Source organism: Lates calcarifer, linkage group LG3, assembly GCF_001640805.2.
Source record: "Lates calcarifer isolate ASB-BC8 linkage group LG3, TLL_Latcal_v3, whole genome shotgun sequence".
Classification (NCBI taxonomy): Eukaryota; Metazoa; Chordata; class Actinopteri; family Centropomidae; genus Lates; species Lates calcarifer.
The window spans coordinates 5,159,273-5,178,458 of NC_066835.1; the positions used below are offsets into that span (position 1 = coordinate 5,159,273).

Genomic DNA, 19,186 nt, shown 5'->3' on the forward strand with positions numbered 1-19,186 from the left:
TTATCCACCATTGTTGTTGTTTTATGCACATGAAACAAAGAAATAAATAAAAACAGTCCGCGGAAGGCCCTCCCCTTTTCACGACACGCTGCGTCTCCTTGCTGTTGTCTGACGTCATGCCGCAGGTCGACGGCGTAGGAAACATGGCTGCTCCCAAGAATATGAGACGTCTCTCTAAATTTTAAAATTTTAATATTCAGTTCTGAGCGGTAAGTGTGTAAACAGTGGGTTGTAGTTGTATTATTTTATGTTATGCGTTGCTATTTGTTAAGTTAATTCCAGTTCTATGTAAAATACGCCTATTTACACGTGGAGTTACCTAGTAAAACTTTACCATGCGTACACAACCACGTTTGTTTTGGCAGTCTCGGTCAGCTATTTAATCACATTGTTGCTACCACGTCTGAAGTCTGTTCAGCTGCGACATCACATTATAAAATCACATGGTTTTGGTAAAGCAGTTTGTACTTTAATACAAAATGTTTTTTGGTGAGTTTTGTATGCAAAAAGTGCAGCGGGACCCACGCCTGAAGTGATACATCTGTGAGAGGCAAATATATCACAAGTTTTAAATGAATGATCCCCTGATATATCTATGAATATTTGTGTGTATGTGTATATGTGTTTTGTTTACTACTATATATTGAATGTGTTGTGACTGTTGCTAATGAGAACACGTGAGAATTTTATCTAAAATGGGTTCATATTTCTACAGATGATACATACCCAGGACAAGATGGAGAAACTGTTGCCATCTGCTGAGGAAAAAGAGAGGGAGGAGGAAGAGATTGAGGAAGAAGAATCAGGGGAGGAAGAAGAAGAGGGAGATGATGAAGAAGAGGGGGAGGAAGATGGAGAAGAAAAGGATGATGGAGACGATAAAGAAAAGGAAGAAACAATGCCACAGGCTGCAGATAAAACAGGAAAAAAGAGTCCATCAGCCTGCTCAACCGAAAAACAAAAAGCAGGCTGATGTCCTGAACCTTAACAATGAGGTGGTGAAGATGAGGAAGGAGGTGAAGAGGGTGAGAGCTTTGATAATCAGGAAGCTGACACGACAGATCAGTGCCCTTGAAGAAGAAGAAGGGGAAAGAGGTGGAGATTGAGAGGAATCAGAGGAGAGCTGTCAGACTGCTGGAAGAGATCCATGCCATGAAGGTGCTCGCACCAGACCTGGTAAGTTTCATAATACTCTCTATTCTTATTTTGTTTGTAATACATTATTCCTCAACATTTTCAAGGCAAATTTGAATGAGCGATAATAATTACTATATTGTTATATTTATTACCTTTGTTCAAAATGGGGAAACACCTGTTGAAATGTTTAACTGGATAACTGATTTTTTTTTTTCCTGCTGCCAGGTGACCAAGACAGCCTTGCAGAAAAATCTCAACTTTGAAGAAGTGTGTAAAAATCCCAAGTCTACTATTTCTGACCGGGCTATAGCACGCATCGCCACCCACCCTCAGTTCAACAAGAAGATCGAGGACATCAAAGCTGCTGTGAAAGCCTTCAAAGAGGAGAGGATGAAGGGTGGAAAGCAAGGAGGGAGGAAAATGTGCAAATGAAACCTTAAAGGTAAATCCGCAGTCACCAGACAAAACAGGAGGAAGAAAGAGTGAGAAAGAAGAGGTGGACAGTAAGGAAAAGCAAGACAACAAGGAAGGAGCTGGCATCCTTAAAGACGCTGAAGCTGCTAAACCTGAAAAGGACACAGGGAAAGCAGTTCATTCAGCTGACACTGCTGATGTTCAAAAGAAAGAAATACCAGAGACTCAGAGTGTAAGACCAGCATCAACAAAGAGTAGTGAAGTAAAGCACATTGTCAAAAATGTACCTCAAAGGGAAGATGCTAGAAAGAAACCCAATCCTGCAGCGCCACGGGAAAAGGACAGTGAGGAAGAGAGTGATTTAGAGTCATCAGACGAGGAAGAGAAAGAGTACTTTGATGACAGCACAGAAGAACGTTTCCACAAGCAGTCCTCCCAGTCTGAGGAGAGCGATGACGACTTCTTTGTAGGGAAAGTCAGCAAATTTAAGAAGAAGAAGCAGAAAAGTGAGGGGCATGAAGTGAAAGGGGACTCCACAGACAAGGTGAAAACTTCAGACAAGGTCCAGAGCGAACTCAATGAGCTTGAGTCCAGGCTGAAGTCTAAAGGGAGCTCGCTTCAGTCTGTCTTCTGTTCCTCCCTCTCTGGGTCTAAGCAGGGTGGAGGTGGAGGTGCAGGCAGAGGGAGAGGTGGGGATAAATCTAGGGGCCAAAGGAAACCAAGGGCTGGTAGTGGTTTCAATAAAGACTTAAGTAAACAACCCAAGTTCCAAAAACAGGATACAGGAGCAGAAAGAAATTCAGAGTCCAAGTACAGCAAGCCCCGTCCTGAAGGCAGGCGGCTTGAGTCAGAGGAGAGGGGCTTTGCATTTGCCAACAGAGGGAGGGGACGAGGCAGAGGTGATGTTACAAGGCAAAAGACTCACATGGGTCGAGGTGCTTTTTCCCATCAGGCACCACAGCAAGCCCTGCATCCATCCTGGGAGGCTAGTAAAAAAAGAAAAGAGCAGCAAGGACAAATCCTGGCCTTCCAGGGGAAGAAGATCAAGTTTGATGATGACGACTGAACCCACTTTTTTGTTTGTTTATAAGTGTCAAGTCCATACACATGGTTGAGTGACTTATATTTTTTGCTGATCTTTGTCTGATGCACTAGTTAAATATAAAAGCTCACTTATGATGGTCTGTGACAATGTTATAAAGGGTGATGTTTCATCTTTATGGTTGGACAACAACCTGATATTCCTTTATAAAACATCAATAGAAATATGTTGTTCAAATATTATAATTTCCAAATATGATTCTAATTTCAGCTTGTGAAATCCATCAGCTAGGCATATAACTTTTCTATGTTATAGGTTTACCAGTTAACAGAGTGAGGAACAAGTCACTTGTAAGGATGTGCTATATAGTTGTGTTAAATTGTAATTGGGGATTTGGGAGGAAATGATGTTTGATTTTTTTTTTTTTTAATAAATATTTTACCTTGTACACAGCTCTCTGCCTTATATGGCTCCACTAATTTGACATAACCCATGTCTTTGTATCATGGTAATTCAGGCAGAGTTACTATATACACTGTATGTATGGTGATGTATAAGTATCCATGGCAGGAAGACCTTAAACTAAATTACTTGTCATTATTTGTGTGTAAACAATATAAAGTTGGTATATATCATCCTATGCTCCTCAGATTTTCAAGTGACCAAAATTCTAACTATAGAAAAACATATTTGTTTTTGTTTTTTTTTTGTTTGTTTTTTATTTTGCTTGGAAAAGGCATTTTTATACAAAACCTATCAAAACAAATACAAAATTTGGTATTTTCTGTAGTCCTTTTCCAGTTTTTCCCCCAAGCATTTATGCCTACGGGTGAACAGTTAGGAGTGTGTAAAAGTCACAGTTTGTGTGGTAAAGGATAGTCCTCCAGGCAGATCATGATCCTTCATATTCTCCTTTCTGTAAACATGTCTGTACTCCTCCAGATATACACGATTACTAAAACATATTTGAATGACAAACCACAGAAATAACTAGAACCAGTTGTTATTTATTTATTTTGCTCAAGGCCATTTTCAGGAACTTGTATAGTTACAACAGGAACAACTGCAACTACACAATGAGATTTTGCTATAAATATTGTGATGCATCAGATTTTGTTTCCCCAGTTATATCAATCACATGTACATACTTTGTTTTGCTAGTAACTATTACCAAAATTATGACTATAGTTCAAGATAGGATTACTTAGATGCATCCAAGTGGTTTTGATTGAATAATTTAAGATCAAGACCATATTTGCTCAGAATCATTTTAAAATGCTATACTCATCAGACCATGCAGGCAAGATGGGGTGATGTACATGACACACTTAATGATTATTTGGAATTACATCTTGTACACCTTGGAATAGAAGCCAGTGTGTGTTGGATTTGAAAACATCTCTCTTTGGTGACCTCCAGTGGTAGCATCAGTAATAACACTGAGGCTGACAACAACTCACACCACTTCATGTTTGAATTTTTTTGTGTTTGCACGCTGATATACTGTATTTGGGAATGCCCAAATATTCAACCCTTCTGGAGAACAGTTTTGGAATATTTGAGTAATTGGATGGGAAGGACATTACCATTATCTCCAAGATTATACAGTATATCATAGTGGGTAAACTCCATGGTTAAAGCAGCTTCATGTGAGTGTATGCTTAACAGGATGATGATGTCTATGATATATATTGGTAAACATGGCAACAAACACAACAAGTGATGAATTATGATTTATTGTTTTATGTTTGATGTACATCTAATTCAAGAGCCTGGTATTAGCTACTGGTCATACCAGACCAAGTTAGCTTAGAGCAGCAAATCCCCCTTGATATATTGAATCAACTATGTGTTTCCTGTTTACTGTTTACTATTGTTTATCACTTATTAATTCATTTGTTTCATTTGTAAGAGGAAATATCTGTTATAGCTTTCAAAAGCTACATAATGTAGCTTTAAGGTTCAGCAATCACAGCAAATGTATTTCCTGCCTCTTAAAACATATTCAATTAGCTTAGCTTATCTTCTCACTTATCTCAGAATATGGACAGAAAACTCCAGTGTTATGTTTCAGGTTTTTCAAAGGAAACAAACTTTCTATGGTAAAAATACTGAATGTTTTGGAACAGAGGCTTGATAACAAAGTAAGTGAAACTTCAGCTCTCTATAATCTGTGGCTCTTGTACACACAGGATGTGATATTCTTATATGTGCAAGACAACATGTTTGACAGCTGGTGAGTCTGACTGGCACTGCACTACATCAGTGATATCTAAACACTTTTTCATGTGACTTTAGTGTGACACCATCTGTGGCTCATAAAGACTCAAAGCCAACAGATTTGCCTAGTAGAAATATAACAGTGCTGTTAGTGTGGTAGTTTGTGTAGCTCAGGTGGTGGTTACTGATGGGTTGCCAGGGTGCTGGTAAAAAGAATGTGTAAAGTGCCTTTCAGCCATTCACAACACAGGATTTGAACAAACTGTGGTACAATTTGCATTTTTATTTTGTTAGTTTGTTACTTTGTCTTCACCCCTCCTCTGGTTGTGATTACAGATAAGAGCAGGTTATCGTCTTCACTCTGATGGTGACACACTTTACACCCCCACTAGAAAACCAACCACCCCAGGACCACTCCACTTAGGAATCTGGTCTTGATATCCTGAATGCTCCACCAGAATAATATCTGTCATACGAAGAGAGTGCTGAAGTGTACAATGTAGTGTCAGCTCAGCATTCAGGAGACAATCACAGTGGAAGTAATTAATAATACTAATGACTTTTTTAAAAAGTCTTCAAGAAAAGACATCACTCTGGTTATTGGGAATGATTTCTTTAAATAAAATGTTACAAATGTTTATACATAGCAGAGAAAAGACATAAATTTAATCTCTCATTGAAAAAAAAATACATTTTCAGTCTCTAAATAGTTTCAAATTTGTGAAACCTTTTTGTAAAAGTTTCACAAAGGGCTCACCAACAAATGAATTATATCCACATATTGCAAATAATGTCTTAGATTATGTAATGTAAACATTATAATAGTAAGTGTGTGCATAGAGCTATGTTAATTGTGTCAGGGTGTGGGTCACTGACTTACTGAATGACATCTGGGCCTGCTGTTTTACAGTTTTTTTCTGTTGTTTAGATGCATGTTTATGTGGAGAGAGCCCAGATTTGAGAAAAAAAAATACTATCACTGAAAATAAAATTCTGCAGTCTTTTTCATAGTAACATTTTGTAACATTCCAACTTATTTTTCTGTTTATTAAGAAAAAATAAGACACTGTTGCAGAGCTCTACAGCCATTGGTCGGCTGTAGCTGCGTCACTCACATACGTCTCTGCGTGATAGCCAATAGAAATTTACATGCAAATCAGGTTTAAAACTGTCCCGGGGATTCTGAGTTTCGCGCCAAGAGCAGCAGCTTCTTGCTCTGTGTGTTATTAATGAATTTATTTTTAATAATAGACTATAGAGATTATTACGCCTTGTTATAGCCTATATTGTTCACGCAGTAAAAATGATACGTCGGCAGAGTAACAGCAGTCAAGGCAACGGGACAAGATGAGAAAAGGACTTTTCTCGGTCTCAGAGGACTCTGTCTATAATAACGCGGCAGTTCCGAGAATAGTTCCAGCAGGCGGACCTTCAGCCCTTCCTGAGCATGTCCGGTTCGCCGAACCGACAGACAGGCTGGCGTGCGCCACACTCCCCCGGACTCGCAACATCAGGGTCATGGCAGAAACGTAAGCGCGAACGAGCCTAGGTATGCTAAATTAACCAGAGGGGAAAAAGGCATTGAACACACCAACTTGTGTAGGATAACGTAAGGAAGCCTGGCAACCACCTGACATGCCAGGTTGCGGGCTAAAAGCCATTAACCGTCAATGTTTAGCTAGCGGCAGGCTAATGTGACTGTATCTTTACACATAACGTCACCCGTGTTGCATAGACACTTAGGGGTCCACAACACATCTGGGCGCGCTTATGTTACACTTTGCCGAGCCTGTCCCTCTTTGTATCTGCCATTTTTAAATACATGTTGAATGCTTGGTAGTGAGTATCTATATATAGTTTGTAAGATTAGCCAAACACGCGACGGTTCAGCGACATTAACTCCACCATACACTCGTAATGCAACTTCAGTCAGTTGCTTCAGGCACACGAAAGTTACCCACCAGAATAACGGAAACTCTATGATTTTCTTCAGAATAAAGGAAGTTTGTTTAAAGTAACAAGCCGAGAAGAAGTGAAGTAAATCTCTGCTTTTGCGCAAATAATAACCATAGTTTAATGCTTTGGAAAGTTAAAAAACAAACAAACAAAACAAACAAACAAACAAAAAAAAAACATGGAGCAATCTTTTATTAGTTGGCTTTACACAGAATACAGTATATTCAAGTAAGAAATACTACTGCTATTACTAATGATTATATTAGGATTATCTTAAAAAGGAATGTGGGATTGAATATATTCTTGGTTGGAGGATACAGACACACTGTGGGCCAGTGAAAAACAACAATGTGCTCTTTTAAATTAAACAAAAACTCTAGCACTGGTAATAGGTGTCTCTTCACGGAATTAAACCGGTCAAAAGTCTGTTTCATCGTTACTCACTATAGCTCAATGCATACTATTGTGTTTGAGTTTTAAAGTATGGCTATGATTACGTTAATATCCTGATGGGGATTGGGTTACTATACTTGCGTGCTGTTTTTTACTTATGTTTTACTGGCATGGTTTTATTTTGAAGGTGGATTCCAGAAGCTTCGGTAACATTTGTATATTTCCGGTAACTTCACTCGTGTTTTACTTTGGGCTGAGGTATCTCACAACGCCTCGTCGGAGCATACTTTAGCACACTTTAGTTTACGAGTGCATTCTTGCGTGCATCTTCCCTATTTCTGCGGGAATACACAGGTAAGGAGTTGAGTGTAAGCTGTAATGTGTCCATTATTATCAGATGTAAAATCCGATGTAGGCCTTGAGTCAGCATGGGAGGGGGATGGGGAGATGTTGCTCCAGCTAGCTACACACATTGGTGAGGGAAGCTAGCTGTTCCAACCCTCAGGTACTGACAAACCTAAAACCTAATAGTAACTTAACCGGTATTTCTCGTAAAGACACACTCAAAATCTCAATAAACACAGACACAGATTGAGACAGACGTGAATACAATAGATTCATGACGTGTTTATAATGTATTATTGCTCGAAATGGCTTCCCTCTGAGCCACAGGATTCAGTGAGATAAAATTGGAAACTAAAAGTTATAGTTGCGTGATATTGCTATTCCAAATATTGTAGATTTAGATAAGCATAAATTCAAATCCTCATCTGGTTTTATGCATGCTGTTAATGCTCTCTTACACACCTCTCCTATACTCCATCAAATTATACAAACCTCCAACTTTATACATGTTTTCACTTTATGAATTACCTCTAAAAAGATTGATTCAAGACCCCTGAGCTGCAACTAACAATTATTCTGATCAGTCTGAAATTATTTATTCGATTTACTGATCATGATCGTCCTTTAAAGTGACAGAAAATAGTGAATAAATGCTCATTAAAAGTCTAAAGTGGCATTGTATAGTGGAACACGTCATCAAATGTATCCCTGTCCGTACACAAACAGTGCAAACACAAGGTTGATTATTGCCCTTGTCTTAATGGCTAACCTTTGCTATCTAACCTAGGGACTACACTGCTTTCTAACAAACTGCAATTTCTTTCTCTCAGGCAAAGAGAAGGCTGGAGCTGGAGGTCAGTTATTCTCAGGACCCTCAGGATGGTGGCAGGCCTGCCAAAGCCATGTCCTCTCTGTTCCACACAGAAGAAAAGCGTAAGACTTTGTGTTGTAATGGCTTGTTTTTAGGATTTTCAGTGTACCTGTGTACCACTGCTGGGCAAGAAGTGGTAGGACTTTAAATAAAGCAGCTTGCACTTCAGCAGTTTTACCGTCAAACCATAGTGTAACCAAATGTGGGCAGTTCACATGCAGCAAAATATGTGCTATAACACCAGTGACAAATCACATATTTTGTTCCAATAGTGTGTAAACATGACATGAACTCAAGTTAATGGTGAACCAATGCTATAAGTGGTATTTGCTGCATACTTTTAGTTTTACACATACTGATTTAATGGCTGTGGAGCTGATATGTGAAGCAGGTCAGAATTCGCTTGATTCTTTATGTGTGCTGTCCAGCACCACTTTCAGAGGCTTTGAGAGCTATATTGCAAGAGAATCATGAAATAATCTCACAAGAAACAATCTGAAATTTAAAAATTCTCAATCCCCACCCATTTTTCCAGCTCCTGCCCCCCATCCCGTAACATACACTTCCACACTAAAGAGGTCACGTGATGACACCTCGCTGAGTTTCCTGACGCGGAGGTTTGCAGAGCTGCTGAGCCGCTCAGCAGACGGGGTGTTGGACCTAAACGTAGTCTCCCAGGAGCTCAGTGCCCCTAAGAGACGTGTCTATGATGTCACAAACGTCCTTGAGGGGATCCAGCTCATCAAAAAGAAGTCTAAAAACAACATTCAGTGGTTGTAAGTATGAGTGTGCATAAGAAGTGTGTGTATTTCAGAAAGGTGTTGTACAACGCATATATGCATGACAGTCTTATCTTTAGAGTGATTCAGTATTGTAGACAAATTTAACCTTGATGTTTGTTGTGGTGTTTATCCTGTATTGCTGCTTGAATGTGTGAGCACAGGGGTGCCCGAGTGAATCTACAAATTCATGAAGAGCTGAGGGCTCTCGTTGAGCAGGAGAGGAAACTGGATGAGCTGATCCAAAGCTGTAGGCGGCAGGTTCTCCAGATGTGTGACGACCATCACAGTCAGAGATATCCTTTGCCTGTTAATTCAGCTTCATTTTACTCTGTGTTCTTGGCAGTCAGGATTTTATTTTTTGTACACAAACACCAGGCTGATTATCATCCTTGACTTTATGGGTAACGTTTGCTTATTTGACATATGAGGATGTTCAAAGGATCCCCAGTCTGAAAGAACAGACTGTGATTGTGATCAGAGCCCCTGCAGACACAAAACTGGAGGTCCCACATCCAGAGGAGGTACATTTTTCAGCATATAAGTTTACAATATCTTCTTTTTTCTTATTTGGAAATTAAACTCAGTATTTGTACTTGAAATCTTCAGTCCAACAATACAGGATGATTAATGGCTTTGGTTTTGCTTGTGAAGCACTGGCTAAAATGAACTTCACTTAAGAAATTAAATCTTCTACTTGCCTTATGTTTAGAGCCTCCAAGTCCACCTCAGCAGCACCCAGGGACCCATTGAGGTGTTTCTCTGCTCTGATGATCCCATCCCCATGGAAGCCACAGATGCCACTGTGCCCAGTGCCAGCTACTTAAACTCGTCTGCCAATGGGAAAGATTCCATCCCCTTTTCGCTTCCCTTCATCCAGTTGTCTTCCAAAGGTGAGTCTTGCACTCTCACAGGTCTCAAACAGGTTACTCATGCAAAGAAATACTTTATTGCCACAGAAAGGGGTTCTCTATTGGTACTTTATTGCCACAGAGAGAGAGAGCGTGGCAAATATCTGTTAGATTTTGCCCTCATAGGAACTTTGTAAGATAATGTATTTAGTTCCAACTCTACTTAGATTGCTGGCTCAGTTTTGCTTTGGGTTTTTAAACCTTCATCGCTTATCTTTTCTCCCACCCCATGTCTCCTTATCCACACTCCCATTATCTTTCCAGACGATGCTAACAATTCTTCCGGAATCAGTAATATCTCCAACCCGTTGTCCGATCCAACACAGCATTCATCACCAGTTACTGTTACCCCCGTGTCACCCATGCCCACCTCTCTTACCTCCCTCCAACCCCCCTCTGAAGACCAACAGAGCTTTGTCACCCTCACTCCACCCCTGGCCCTCTCTCTTGATGGGGAGGAGTACCTCTTGAGCCTGGCAGAGGATGAGGGCATCACTGACCTCTTCTCCTCTGTTGACCTGGACCAATTGCCCCAGGATATGCCCCTCCTCTGAAAACCCCTTTTGGAAATTCAGTAAATTTGGAGGGAATGGATATCTTCACACGAACAGGATATTACGAGAAATTCAAGTAAAAGAACAAAGACAAAACTCTTTTTTTTATAGATATATATTTACATTTGCCTATCCTGGACAATGTGACTGGGATTCACTGACACTCAGGTATGTGAAGGAGGATGTAACCCAAAAACATTAGATTAGAGGGTTATTCTAATGACCATATACTTCTAAATACCAAGTTAGATCTTCTAACAGTGACTTCACAGTATTTTGGACTTGGGCTGATAGGCATGTTGTCAGACAAAACTTTTCAAATCTTTGATCTGTTACACGTTTAGATATCCTTTTTCAAAGTCTAAGCTGTACTGTCTGGTCACAGGGCTTGTTCTCGACCTAATAGCGTTAGTGTCCTATGATGTGTGATGTGACTCAAAAGACATCATAAATCATAGTTTGTATCGGAAAGGAAACCTTCACGACACAGCCGGTAGAGTTAGATACCTGCTTGACATGGTCTAAAGTCACTCCTGAGACTGCTGCTTATGTTGGACTTGGGCAAAAGGTACAACTGTTGATGGTGTTTGTGCACACTACAACTGTTTGTTTAATAATGCTGAGGTTTTTCTGCTAATACCTGATTTTATGCCTAAGTTCCAGAGTCACTCAGCAACTGAAGATACTAATACAAAATAACATTCTGTGCCTCATTCCAGAGGGTCAGTCCCTCATCACCTTGCACTGATGTGGAAATAACCCACATGCCTTGTGTTGCCTCCACTAGTTGGGATACACTGATCCGTTCCTTTTTCATCATACCTCGACTCAGGGTATTGGCAGATCCCTTATTTAAAATCTGTTTACCTCACAGCATTGGAATTCTTTTTATCCAAGGTAAAATGAGGCCTGGGATTGCGGTAGCACTAAAAAATTAGTTGGTGCCTCAGCATGTCTGAGTAATGTAAATCATATTGGATACACTGAATTTCATAATGACACCAACTGACTTAAGTCACAGCTGATACCTGATTTTAAGATATTGGATTGGTGTATTCCTGTCTGCTACACAAGTGAAATCACAGCATAACATCAGTCTCTGTCTGGCTTTTGGCTTAGTGGTTTTCTCAGGGCTCTAGCAACTTCTGCTAGAGGTCCAATTTTATATATTAAAGGCTGATTCACTCAAGATATATATGTTGTTTTCCCAAGTTGTGTACCTTTTGAGTCTCCGAATCAATAGCAGTGCTTTATTCAGAACATTGTTGCAACTCTCACACAGCTTTCTATTTTACTGGCATACTTGCTCAGTTATCAGTGCAGCCCATCTTCTGCTTTTTCAGTGTTTAGATGCATGGAATTGTTTATTGACAACACACTGAGCCACAAAGAGCATTGACTTGTCTGAGAAACCTTTAACTATTCAATACAGAAACCTGTCGCATTGCATAAAGTGTGGAACATGCAATGCATGTCAGGTGAATACAGCTCTCATGGTGTTTAATCAGGTAGGTGTAATATTAAGGGTGTGGAAATGTAAACAGCTGTCTGTCATCAACCTTAAAGAGTGAAGGGGCATTTGATGAATGGAGTGACTTACTGTGATACTGAACCTATGCATTTCTGCTTGAGTATTTCTTATGAGTGCAGAGGACTGGATGCTACGATAGAGACACTGTTTTTTATTGGTGAGTTGTCAGAAATGACAAGGTTGTTTTTCTTAGTATTTGTCCTCAAAATCGAGTTCAGACAGTGCCAAGCTGAAACAGTTCAATCATCAACAGAAAATGAATCTTTAACAGCTTTTGCATTTGATTGTTCATTTAAATCATTTTTAAAGCAAAAATGCCAAATATTTGCTGCTTCCAGCCTTTTACAGTAAACTGAATATCTTTGGATTTTGGACTGTTGGCAGGACAAAACAAGACAATGAAAAGAAAATGTCACCTTGAGATTTGGCACATCTTATAGACAAAAAATAAAAAAAATCAAATCATCATCATCATCGTCAAATAATTGTTAGGTGCTGTCCTACCGCCAAAATATAAGCCACTCTGAAACACTGAATGGCTAACAGCTGTTGAGATGGAAGCTCATTATAGAAGAGTTTCATCTGTTCCTTTGTGGTCTGAGTTTGTAATCTATACATAGCTCTGAAGAACTATACTGTTTGTGGTGGTTGGAGGAGTTGTGAGTAATGATACTTTCTTGAAAATGAGACACAAAGGTCTGATGCGGACTTGTTCTGATGTTTGTTAACCTGCTGCTCAGTGCTTCATGTCATGGATTTTTTAAATTTACAATATGATTTTTCCTTTGTTGACAACTAGAATGTGTCATTAGTACTATGCACCACAGTTTTGCCTTACTCACATTTGTACCTCGCAGACCTTGAGGGCTAAATGGCTTTTATCTGACTCAGTTTCTCAGTTCTGTACATGTTCACTCACTGTTACTCATCCCCATAGTTCTTTGATCATTTCTGTCACTTTTACTTGCCCTCCAAAGCATGTATAACTGTTAAATGTGCAGCTTTTTGAAATAATGACTTTTAATCAGTTTGGGAAATCATGAAGCTAATCCCTTAAAAAATGATCCATTTATGTTCTCAGTTGTTGAAGTTGCAGATACAGTGTGAGCCTTTGTGTATATGTGTTTTTCCATAAAGCCAAATTTTCCACCACTCTCACATTGCACTATTAATGTGTTATCTGACCATGCTACAATGACCTCAAAACTGAAATACTGTTTGGCCAGTTCTCATTAACCCCTCTTTATCTCTCTGAGATACAGATACCTTCTATATTAAGCTGTTTGTGTTCTCCAGTCTATAGTAAAAGTCACAGTTTTGTGTGATAAAAAGATGTTTGAACAATATTTTCAAAAAACTAATAAAATGCGTGCTCGTTAACAAAGTTTTCTAGCATTATTTTCAGCAGCTGTGATTGAGTGATATAGTATAGGAATGTGGAATTTAATGTTCCATTGCAACAAATACCCTTCAAAAATTAGGATTTGTTTTTGTCTGATAAGCAGCAAAGAAAATAACAAATTATTCCACCAAGCAAAGGAATTGTTTCTCTAACTGGTAAATCCTCATACAGTGAGTAGTAGAAAACTGTATTAATCAGTTATACAAAATGTATGATTGGTGAATTTTGTTTGAACAAATTGTCTGACTTACATTCGTTGTCCAGCTTAACAACAATATTGTTGTTACAAAGATGCTGTAAGTCATTACAATAACTCAGCTAGTTGTTGTCATTGATCATTGTTAACTTTTTTATCAACTAGACATTGGTTAACCATCAGACTAAAATCTTAAAACAACTGGAAATATATTTTAAGCAAGCAATTCAATGAATTATGATGCAGTTTAACTGCAAGGAAGTCAGTTATTGACTGCTAGAGTTTGAGTATAACTTCATAACTTCAAATTCATATAGTTCAGTATATCCAAAGCATTTGACTTGACTAGATATTACAGTTTGCTGTGTTGCTGTCCCAACATGTACTGACACCTGTTTGGAAAACACAGCTTGTGGTTTCCTTTCTCACTGGCCTGCTACAAGAACAGTCATTGTGTTAAGTGTTCAGTTTGGTGTTCACACAGTCCACCATGCAGTGGTACTGCATCAGTGAAATGAAACCTTTTTTGATAACGCCTCAGAATTTTCTTTAAACCCTATCTTGCCTGTGTTGAAATCTGTATATATGGAGTGCAGTCTATATGGAGACACTAGGAGGCAGTGTGATCCCACTGTATCTTTGACACTCACAAGGTTGAGATGTTTTGAAACTATGTGACAAAGTGTTACCCATGTCGTTTCAAACAATCAACTTTTCATGAATTTGGCATCCAATGGAAGTGATCTCTTGCCCAATCCACAATTCAGATGCTTAAGTAATTGTGTTTTCTGCTGCCACATTAAAATGTAGTCCTATACATATTCAGACACAGTTAGTGGAGAAAGTCGTCGAAAGCCTTTTACAGTTAGTCTTCTAGGAAAGAGGAGGAAAAAAATTGTTTTTTCAAAATGAACTCCCATGTGTGGGGTTTTGTTTCAGCTTCAAAACATGACCTTGTGTGCTGATAGGTCTACAGTGTATTCATCATCATCATCCTCATCACTTCAGCAGGACAGACGCTTGCCAACAATCAGTCCTATTCTGATTTCGACATGAATTCTGTCAAACTTTAAACATTACAGCTTATTAATTCTGATTCAGAAATTTAGGTCCATGTACTGAATGAAAAATTCTTTTATAGAACCTGTATCTTCAGACCTTAATCTACAGCTGAGAATAGACATGTTAAACCACAGAAAAAACACAAGTTCAACAAAGGGAAAAGGTTTCAAACTGGGGTTTTACTGACACTGGCTGAGCAGACTGGAGTCCTGGAGGTCATCAAAAAGACATCGGGGACTAGCTTTGTGGACAGTTAGGCATGGTTGTTTGGTAGTTCTTACAAAGGAGGTGAGAAATAATTGTTTGGCCACTATAATTTGTAGATAAGTAGAAAAAAATATATTTGCACAAACATTAAACATACGCACACAAAATCTGACACAATATTAAAGAAAAGATCAGTACATATTCATAATTCTTTATAAACTATTTGTTTGTTTATGGACTGTAGTCATCAGCCCAGATGGCAGTTATGTACCAACTGATAATTTATCCAAATGAGATATTCTGAAGTCATGTAAATGTGAAAATTGTTTGAAGGATTTATGCGAAGTCTCTGATGCCCCTTTTTCTGGACGTATGCCCACAGTCACCTTTGAAACTTTCTTTTATTTCAATCCAGTTTAGAATCCAACTGTCTCTGTCCCTGCCTCTCTTTGTCTGAGCCACAGCATCTTAGAAAAACACATCAGTGCCCTCAACATGATGATGTAATCTGTCGGGAGCCTGCAGCATCCAGACCTGTCCATAGGTGGCAGTGTTGCACCTCAAAAACCTACGTAAACCCTGTCAACCCAGTTCCCTATAAACAGCAGCACACTCACTTTGAGTTCACGGAGAGTCACTGGATCAGTGCTGTTATTGATTCATGTTTGTTTCTGCTGTTTTTTTGTCCTTCTCTGTGCCACAAAGATTTGCACATGAAAAAAAAAAACAGTGAATATTGAATTGGATCATATTGAATTAGGCCTGACGTCACTCTCCTCTCGTCTCAGGAGGGCTCAGTTAAAGATCAGCCAGTATAGCTGTCAATCAGCCAATCAATCAGTCAATGAAGTTTCATTTTTAGAGTGCCTTTCCCTGTCACCTAGGTGGTTTTAAAGTGACAAACAAAATACACAGATGGCTGAGCTTAAAGGGTGAGATAGGACCAGGTCACCGCCTAAGACTCGGCCCCTCAGGGGGTTTAGGAGTGACTCGGAGCAAGTGCCATCCACTTTGAAAGTGTAGGTCAATAGTCTCATCCAGCTGTCCCCTCTCCCCCAAAATACAGCACTTGTTTCTACACTACAGCACTTGTTTCTACACTACGCTCTCTCCATTCAGGCCTGTTTTGACTGCTGTAATGCACTGAGGCAGAGAGAGAGAGAGAGAGGGAGAGAGAACAAAAATGAGAGAGGGTTAAAGAGGGAGCATGAAAGCAAGAGAGAAAGAGAGAGAGTGTACTACTCATTGCTCATTGGCTACCAAGAGCACGCCGTCTTTTTGCGTAGCGCCCTCCCAGCCAATCAGCTGCCGTTGCAATATTTTGGGTTTATGAATGAAACGAATACTGAGAGAGCAGGACAGGAGTAGTTTGATTCATCACTCGTAGCTCATGGTGTGCAGAGTATACTAAAGTGAAAGGTGCACTTGTTTGCTGTGCAGTCTGACTAAGAAGGCCCCTGGACACATAAACGGTGATCAACAGATGACTACGACCGTACATGTAAAAAAAAAGCACCTGCAGGCATCTCTGCTTGTTTTTAGTGACTTAATAAAGAAGCAGTTGCAGCATCAACACTAAATATTTCAGTGCAGACCTGTAGCCTGATTAATACTGGTGGACTGAGCTGCAGAGGAGCTGCTGGATCGTTTAATTTTCTCATGTCTTAAGTTGCAAGTACGGATTAAGGACTTCTTAAGTTAGCAAATTAAATGTACTGTCTTTATTATACTATTAATTAACACTGTTTCTAGCCTGGTTCTTAATTGCAGTTCTTGGATTTCTTCCAAAAAAAGTTTCAGTAATCCCACAGTCAAGACAAACAAAAAACACAAATTTGTGACATATTACCAAAGGAGCAAAATTACATTTTCAACTATCTAAGCAGCAGCCCTGTATCAAGACAAATTGAACAGAAATGAGCTCTGCAGTGCTTGGTGTCAGGAGCTGTAGGTCTAGGGAGATTGAGATCATATTAGTCGTAGAGTACAGGAGAGTGGTGAGCTGCTGCTTTATGTTATTGAACTAAAGGGCATGCTTCACATTAAGTGCTTTTTGGATTGAGCAGTGTCTGAAACCCCATCACCCCACACCTTTCTAATAGTGGAGGTGCAGGTGGGCGGCGTCCAACAATTTTTCTAACTTTACATCCAAGAAACTACACAGGGTTTGATCTTTGTCTCTGAAGACATTTTTTTGATTCTTGACTCTACATTTCTCCACTGTCTACTTCCATCATTTTGCGTACATACAAACAGTGCAACACCATGAATGATTTTGAGGAGACTGTGAGGAAGTGTACACCCCAGTTGAATGATTATTACCTCCTGCCCCTCTCCATGAAGGCAGGCTTTTCCCCTTTCAGCAAATCTCCATCTTCCCTACCACTCAGACCCCCTGTCTTGTTGCTGTCCATGGCTGCATCTGCTAAGGCATCGCTATTATTATCAAGGAGTTCAAAAGAATGGGCAACATCTGGACTGTCTGTGAAGTTGATAGACTGAGAGGAGCTAGAGTCACTGTTACTGATTTGGGTTGCAGTTATACACAAGTGAAATGTGATCATGGCATGTTACATGGCTGCTGTAGACAGCTGTACTAATTAAAACTGAGTTCCTCTGTCCCTTCAGACGAGCACAAGCTGCGATGACAATGTGTCTGAGGTGAGTAGAAGGGGAAATACGAAGGGACGTTGGAGCAACAGTCTGTCAGAGCTGTGAGGGAGTGTCACTGTGGGCTAACTGGGGTTTCTGGGTTTGAATATGTAAAAGAGGATCGTTCTAAAACAGAGTGTTAAGTCGCTCTTTAACTGGGGCGTTCCTGTGGCCTGGTGGTCTGGGGTGCATACTGTTTCCAGCTGTGAACCTGTTGCTTGTCAGGCTCCTTGCTCTTCCTGCCCCTCTTTCCTGTCAGACTCTCTAAATAAGGAAAAATGTCAAAAATCAGTCTCAAAAATGTTGCTCTTAAAATGGACCAGCCACGCCAGAAAGTGGATCTGTGTGTCCTTGCCACGTAGACGGAGCTAAAGCGGTGCTAAGGGGACGGTAAGTTCACACAGTTCATTTTTCAAGGCCATATTTGTGCCATTGAATCCTGTCTCATGACTGTCTCCAGACCACGCCACTTTTATGGAGTTTATTCTCCAACAGAGGGAGGTTAAATAAAGGTGGATGGTGACACACAGCTAATACGCCACAGTAGCATTTTCCATTTTGGACTCTCTGGCTCTCTGTCCCCTCAAAGGTCAGCAAATCTATGTGTTAATGTTCACCACAGTTAAACTCAACAATTAAGCAGGGAACAACTTCACTAACAGTGGTGACTCCACTGAAATTAATTGTTTTTTCTGCTAAATTTCATAATTTTAAGTGGTGGTGGGACTTAAGGCATATAAATAGTCAACATATAGTCAATTACAGAAACAAAACACTCCAAGCAAATGTTACATTTTTCCTTACATGCCTTCTTCTCAAAGCACAACTTCTCCATATGTCTTCACTTTCTGTAGAGATAATAGAGGTCAGGGAGGGCGGTGACTGTGGATTTCTTCCTTTTTAGTGCCCACATTAACAAGGTTCAGTATAGTGTAAGTTGTCTAAGGTGACCTTCAGTGAACTGAAGGTGAGTTGGACAAGAATTCATAAAGAAGATAGTTTACAGTGGATGCAGCATCACACTGCTGTAGGTTCTCTCCCTGAACCTCACAAAAGCAGTTGACCAGTCTGCAAATGGGCTTTGAGATACCAAAACCTGCAAAGGATGCACTTATGTCCTCCAAATTTAGACAGTTGAGGGCTGCAGAATTTGTAGCTGCCTTTGGATTTGGACAGCCCATTGACCTGTAGTTACATATTCACTGTAAAAGTATGGATATGAAGAAAGCATCGCTTGCAATTGGAAACATACATTTTAAAATTAAATGTCAAGTTCTTTGAGTGGGTTTAGTGTAAAAAAGTATGAGGACAGTGTAGACTCTAAATGTACACAAAAGGACGAAAAGCAGTATTTCATCTGGAAAGGTGCACACTAGAAGCTGACACTACTTACTTTCCACTGCTGTGAATGGTTGAGAGTGAATGGAGAGGGATCAATTAACTGCTCCTGTCTGCAGGAATCCATACTGTAGGTCGGTGTATGGAATGAGCATTAGAGAGAGTGATTTTCCTCT

General features: G+C 39.7%; 2 protein-coding genes across 6 annotated transcripts in view; both read left to right on the forward strand.

The window, feature by feature from the left end:
• The first annotated feature begins 76 nt into the window (after positions 1-76).
• On the forward strand, positions 77-3,368 carry srfbp1 (serum response factor binding protein 1). The gene is given in 5 exon segments (XM_018701359.2): positions 77-209; positions 716-1,070; positions 1,072-1,176; positions 1,363-1,616; positions 1,618-3,368. Coding segments are annotated over 4 exon segments (1,602 nt in total). The 5' UTR covers positions 77-209; positions 716-827; the 3' UTR covers positions 2,618-3,368.
• A 2,621-nt stretch (positions 3,369-5,989) lies between these two features.
• Positions 5,990-19,186, forward strand: part of e2f3 (E2F transcription factor 3) — a 203,042-nt gene continuing 189,845 nt past the window's right edge. For 2 of the 5 annotated variants that reach the window (XR_007808870.1, XR_007808872.1), the window contains exons 1-6: positions 7,362-7,516; positions 8,338-8,440; positions 8,914-9,154; positions 9,322-9,453; positions 9,567-9,681; positions 9,870-10,050. Coding sequence is in view for 3 of the 5 variants with exons in the window: in XM_018701459.2 (XP_018556975.1) it covers positions 8,410-8,440; positions 8,914-9,154; positions 9,322-9,453; positions 9,567-9,681; positions 9,870-10,050; positions 10,333-10,622 (990 nt within the window). In the remaining 2 variants the exon portion in view is untranslated. Of the gene's footprint in view, positions 6,363-7,361; positions 7,517-8,337; positions 8,441-8,913; positions 9,155-9,321; positions 9,454-9,566; positions 9,682-9,869; positions 10,051-10,332; positions 13,538-19,186 lie in introns of those variants that run through there. The other 3 variants (XM_018701459.2, XM_018701460.2, XM_018701457.2) reach the window with 3 other exon arrangements.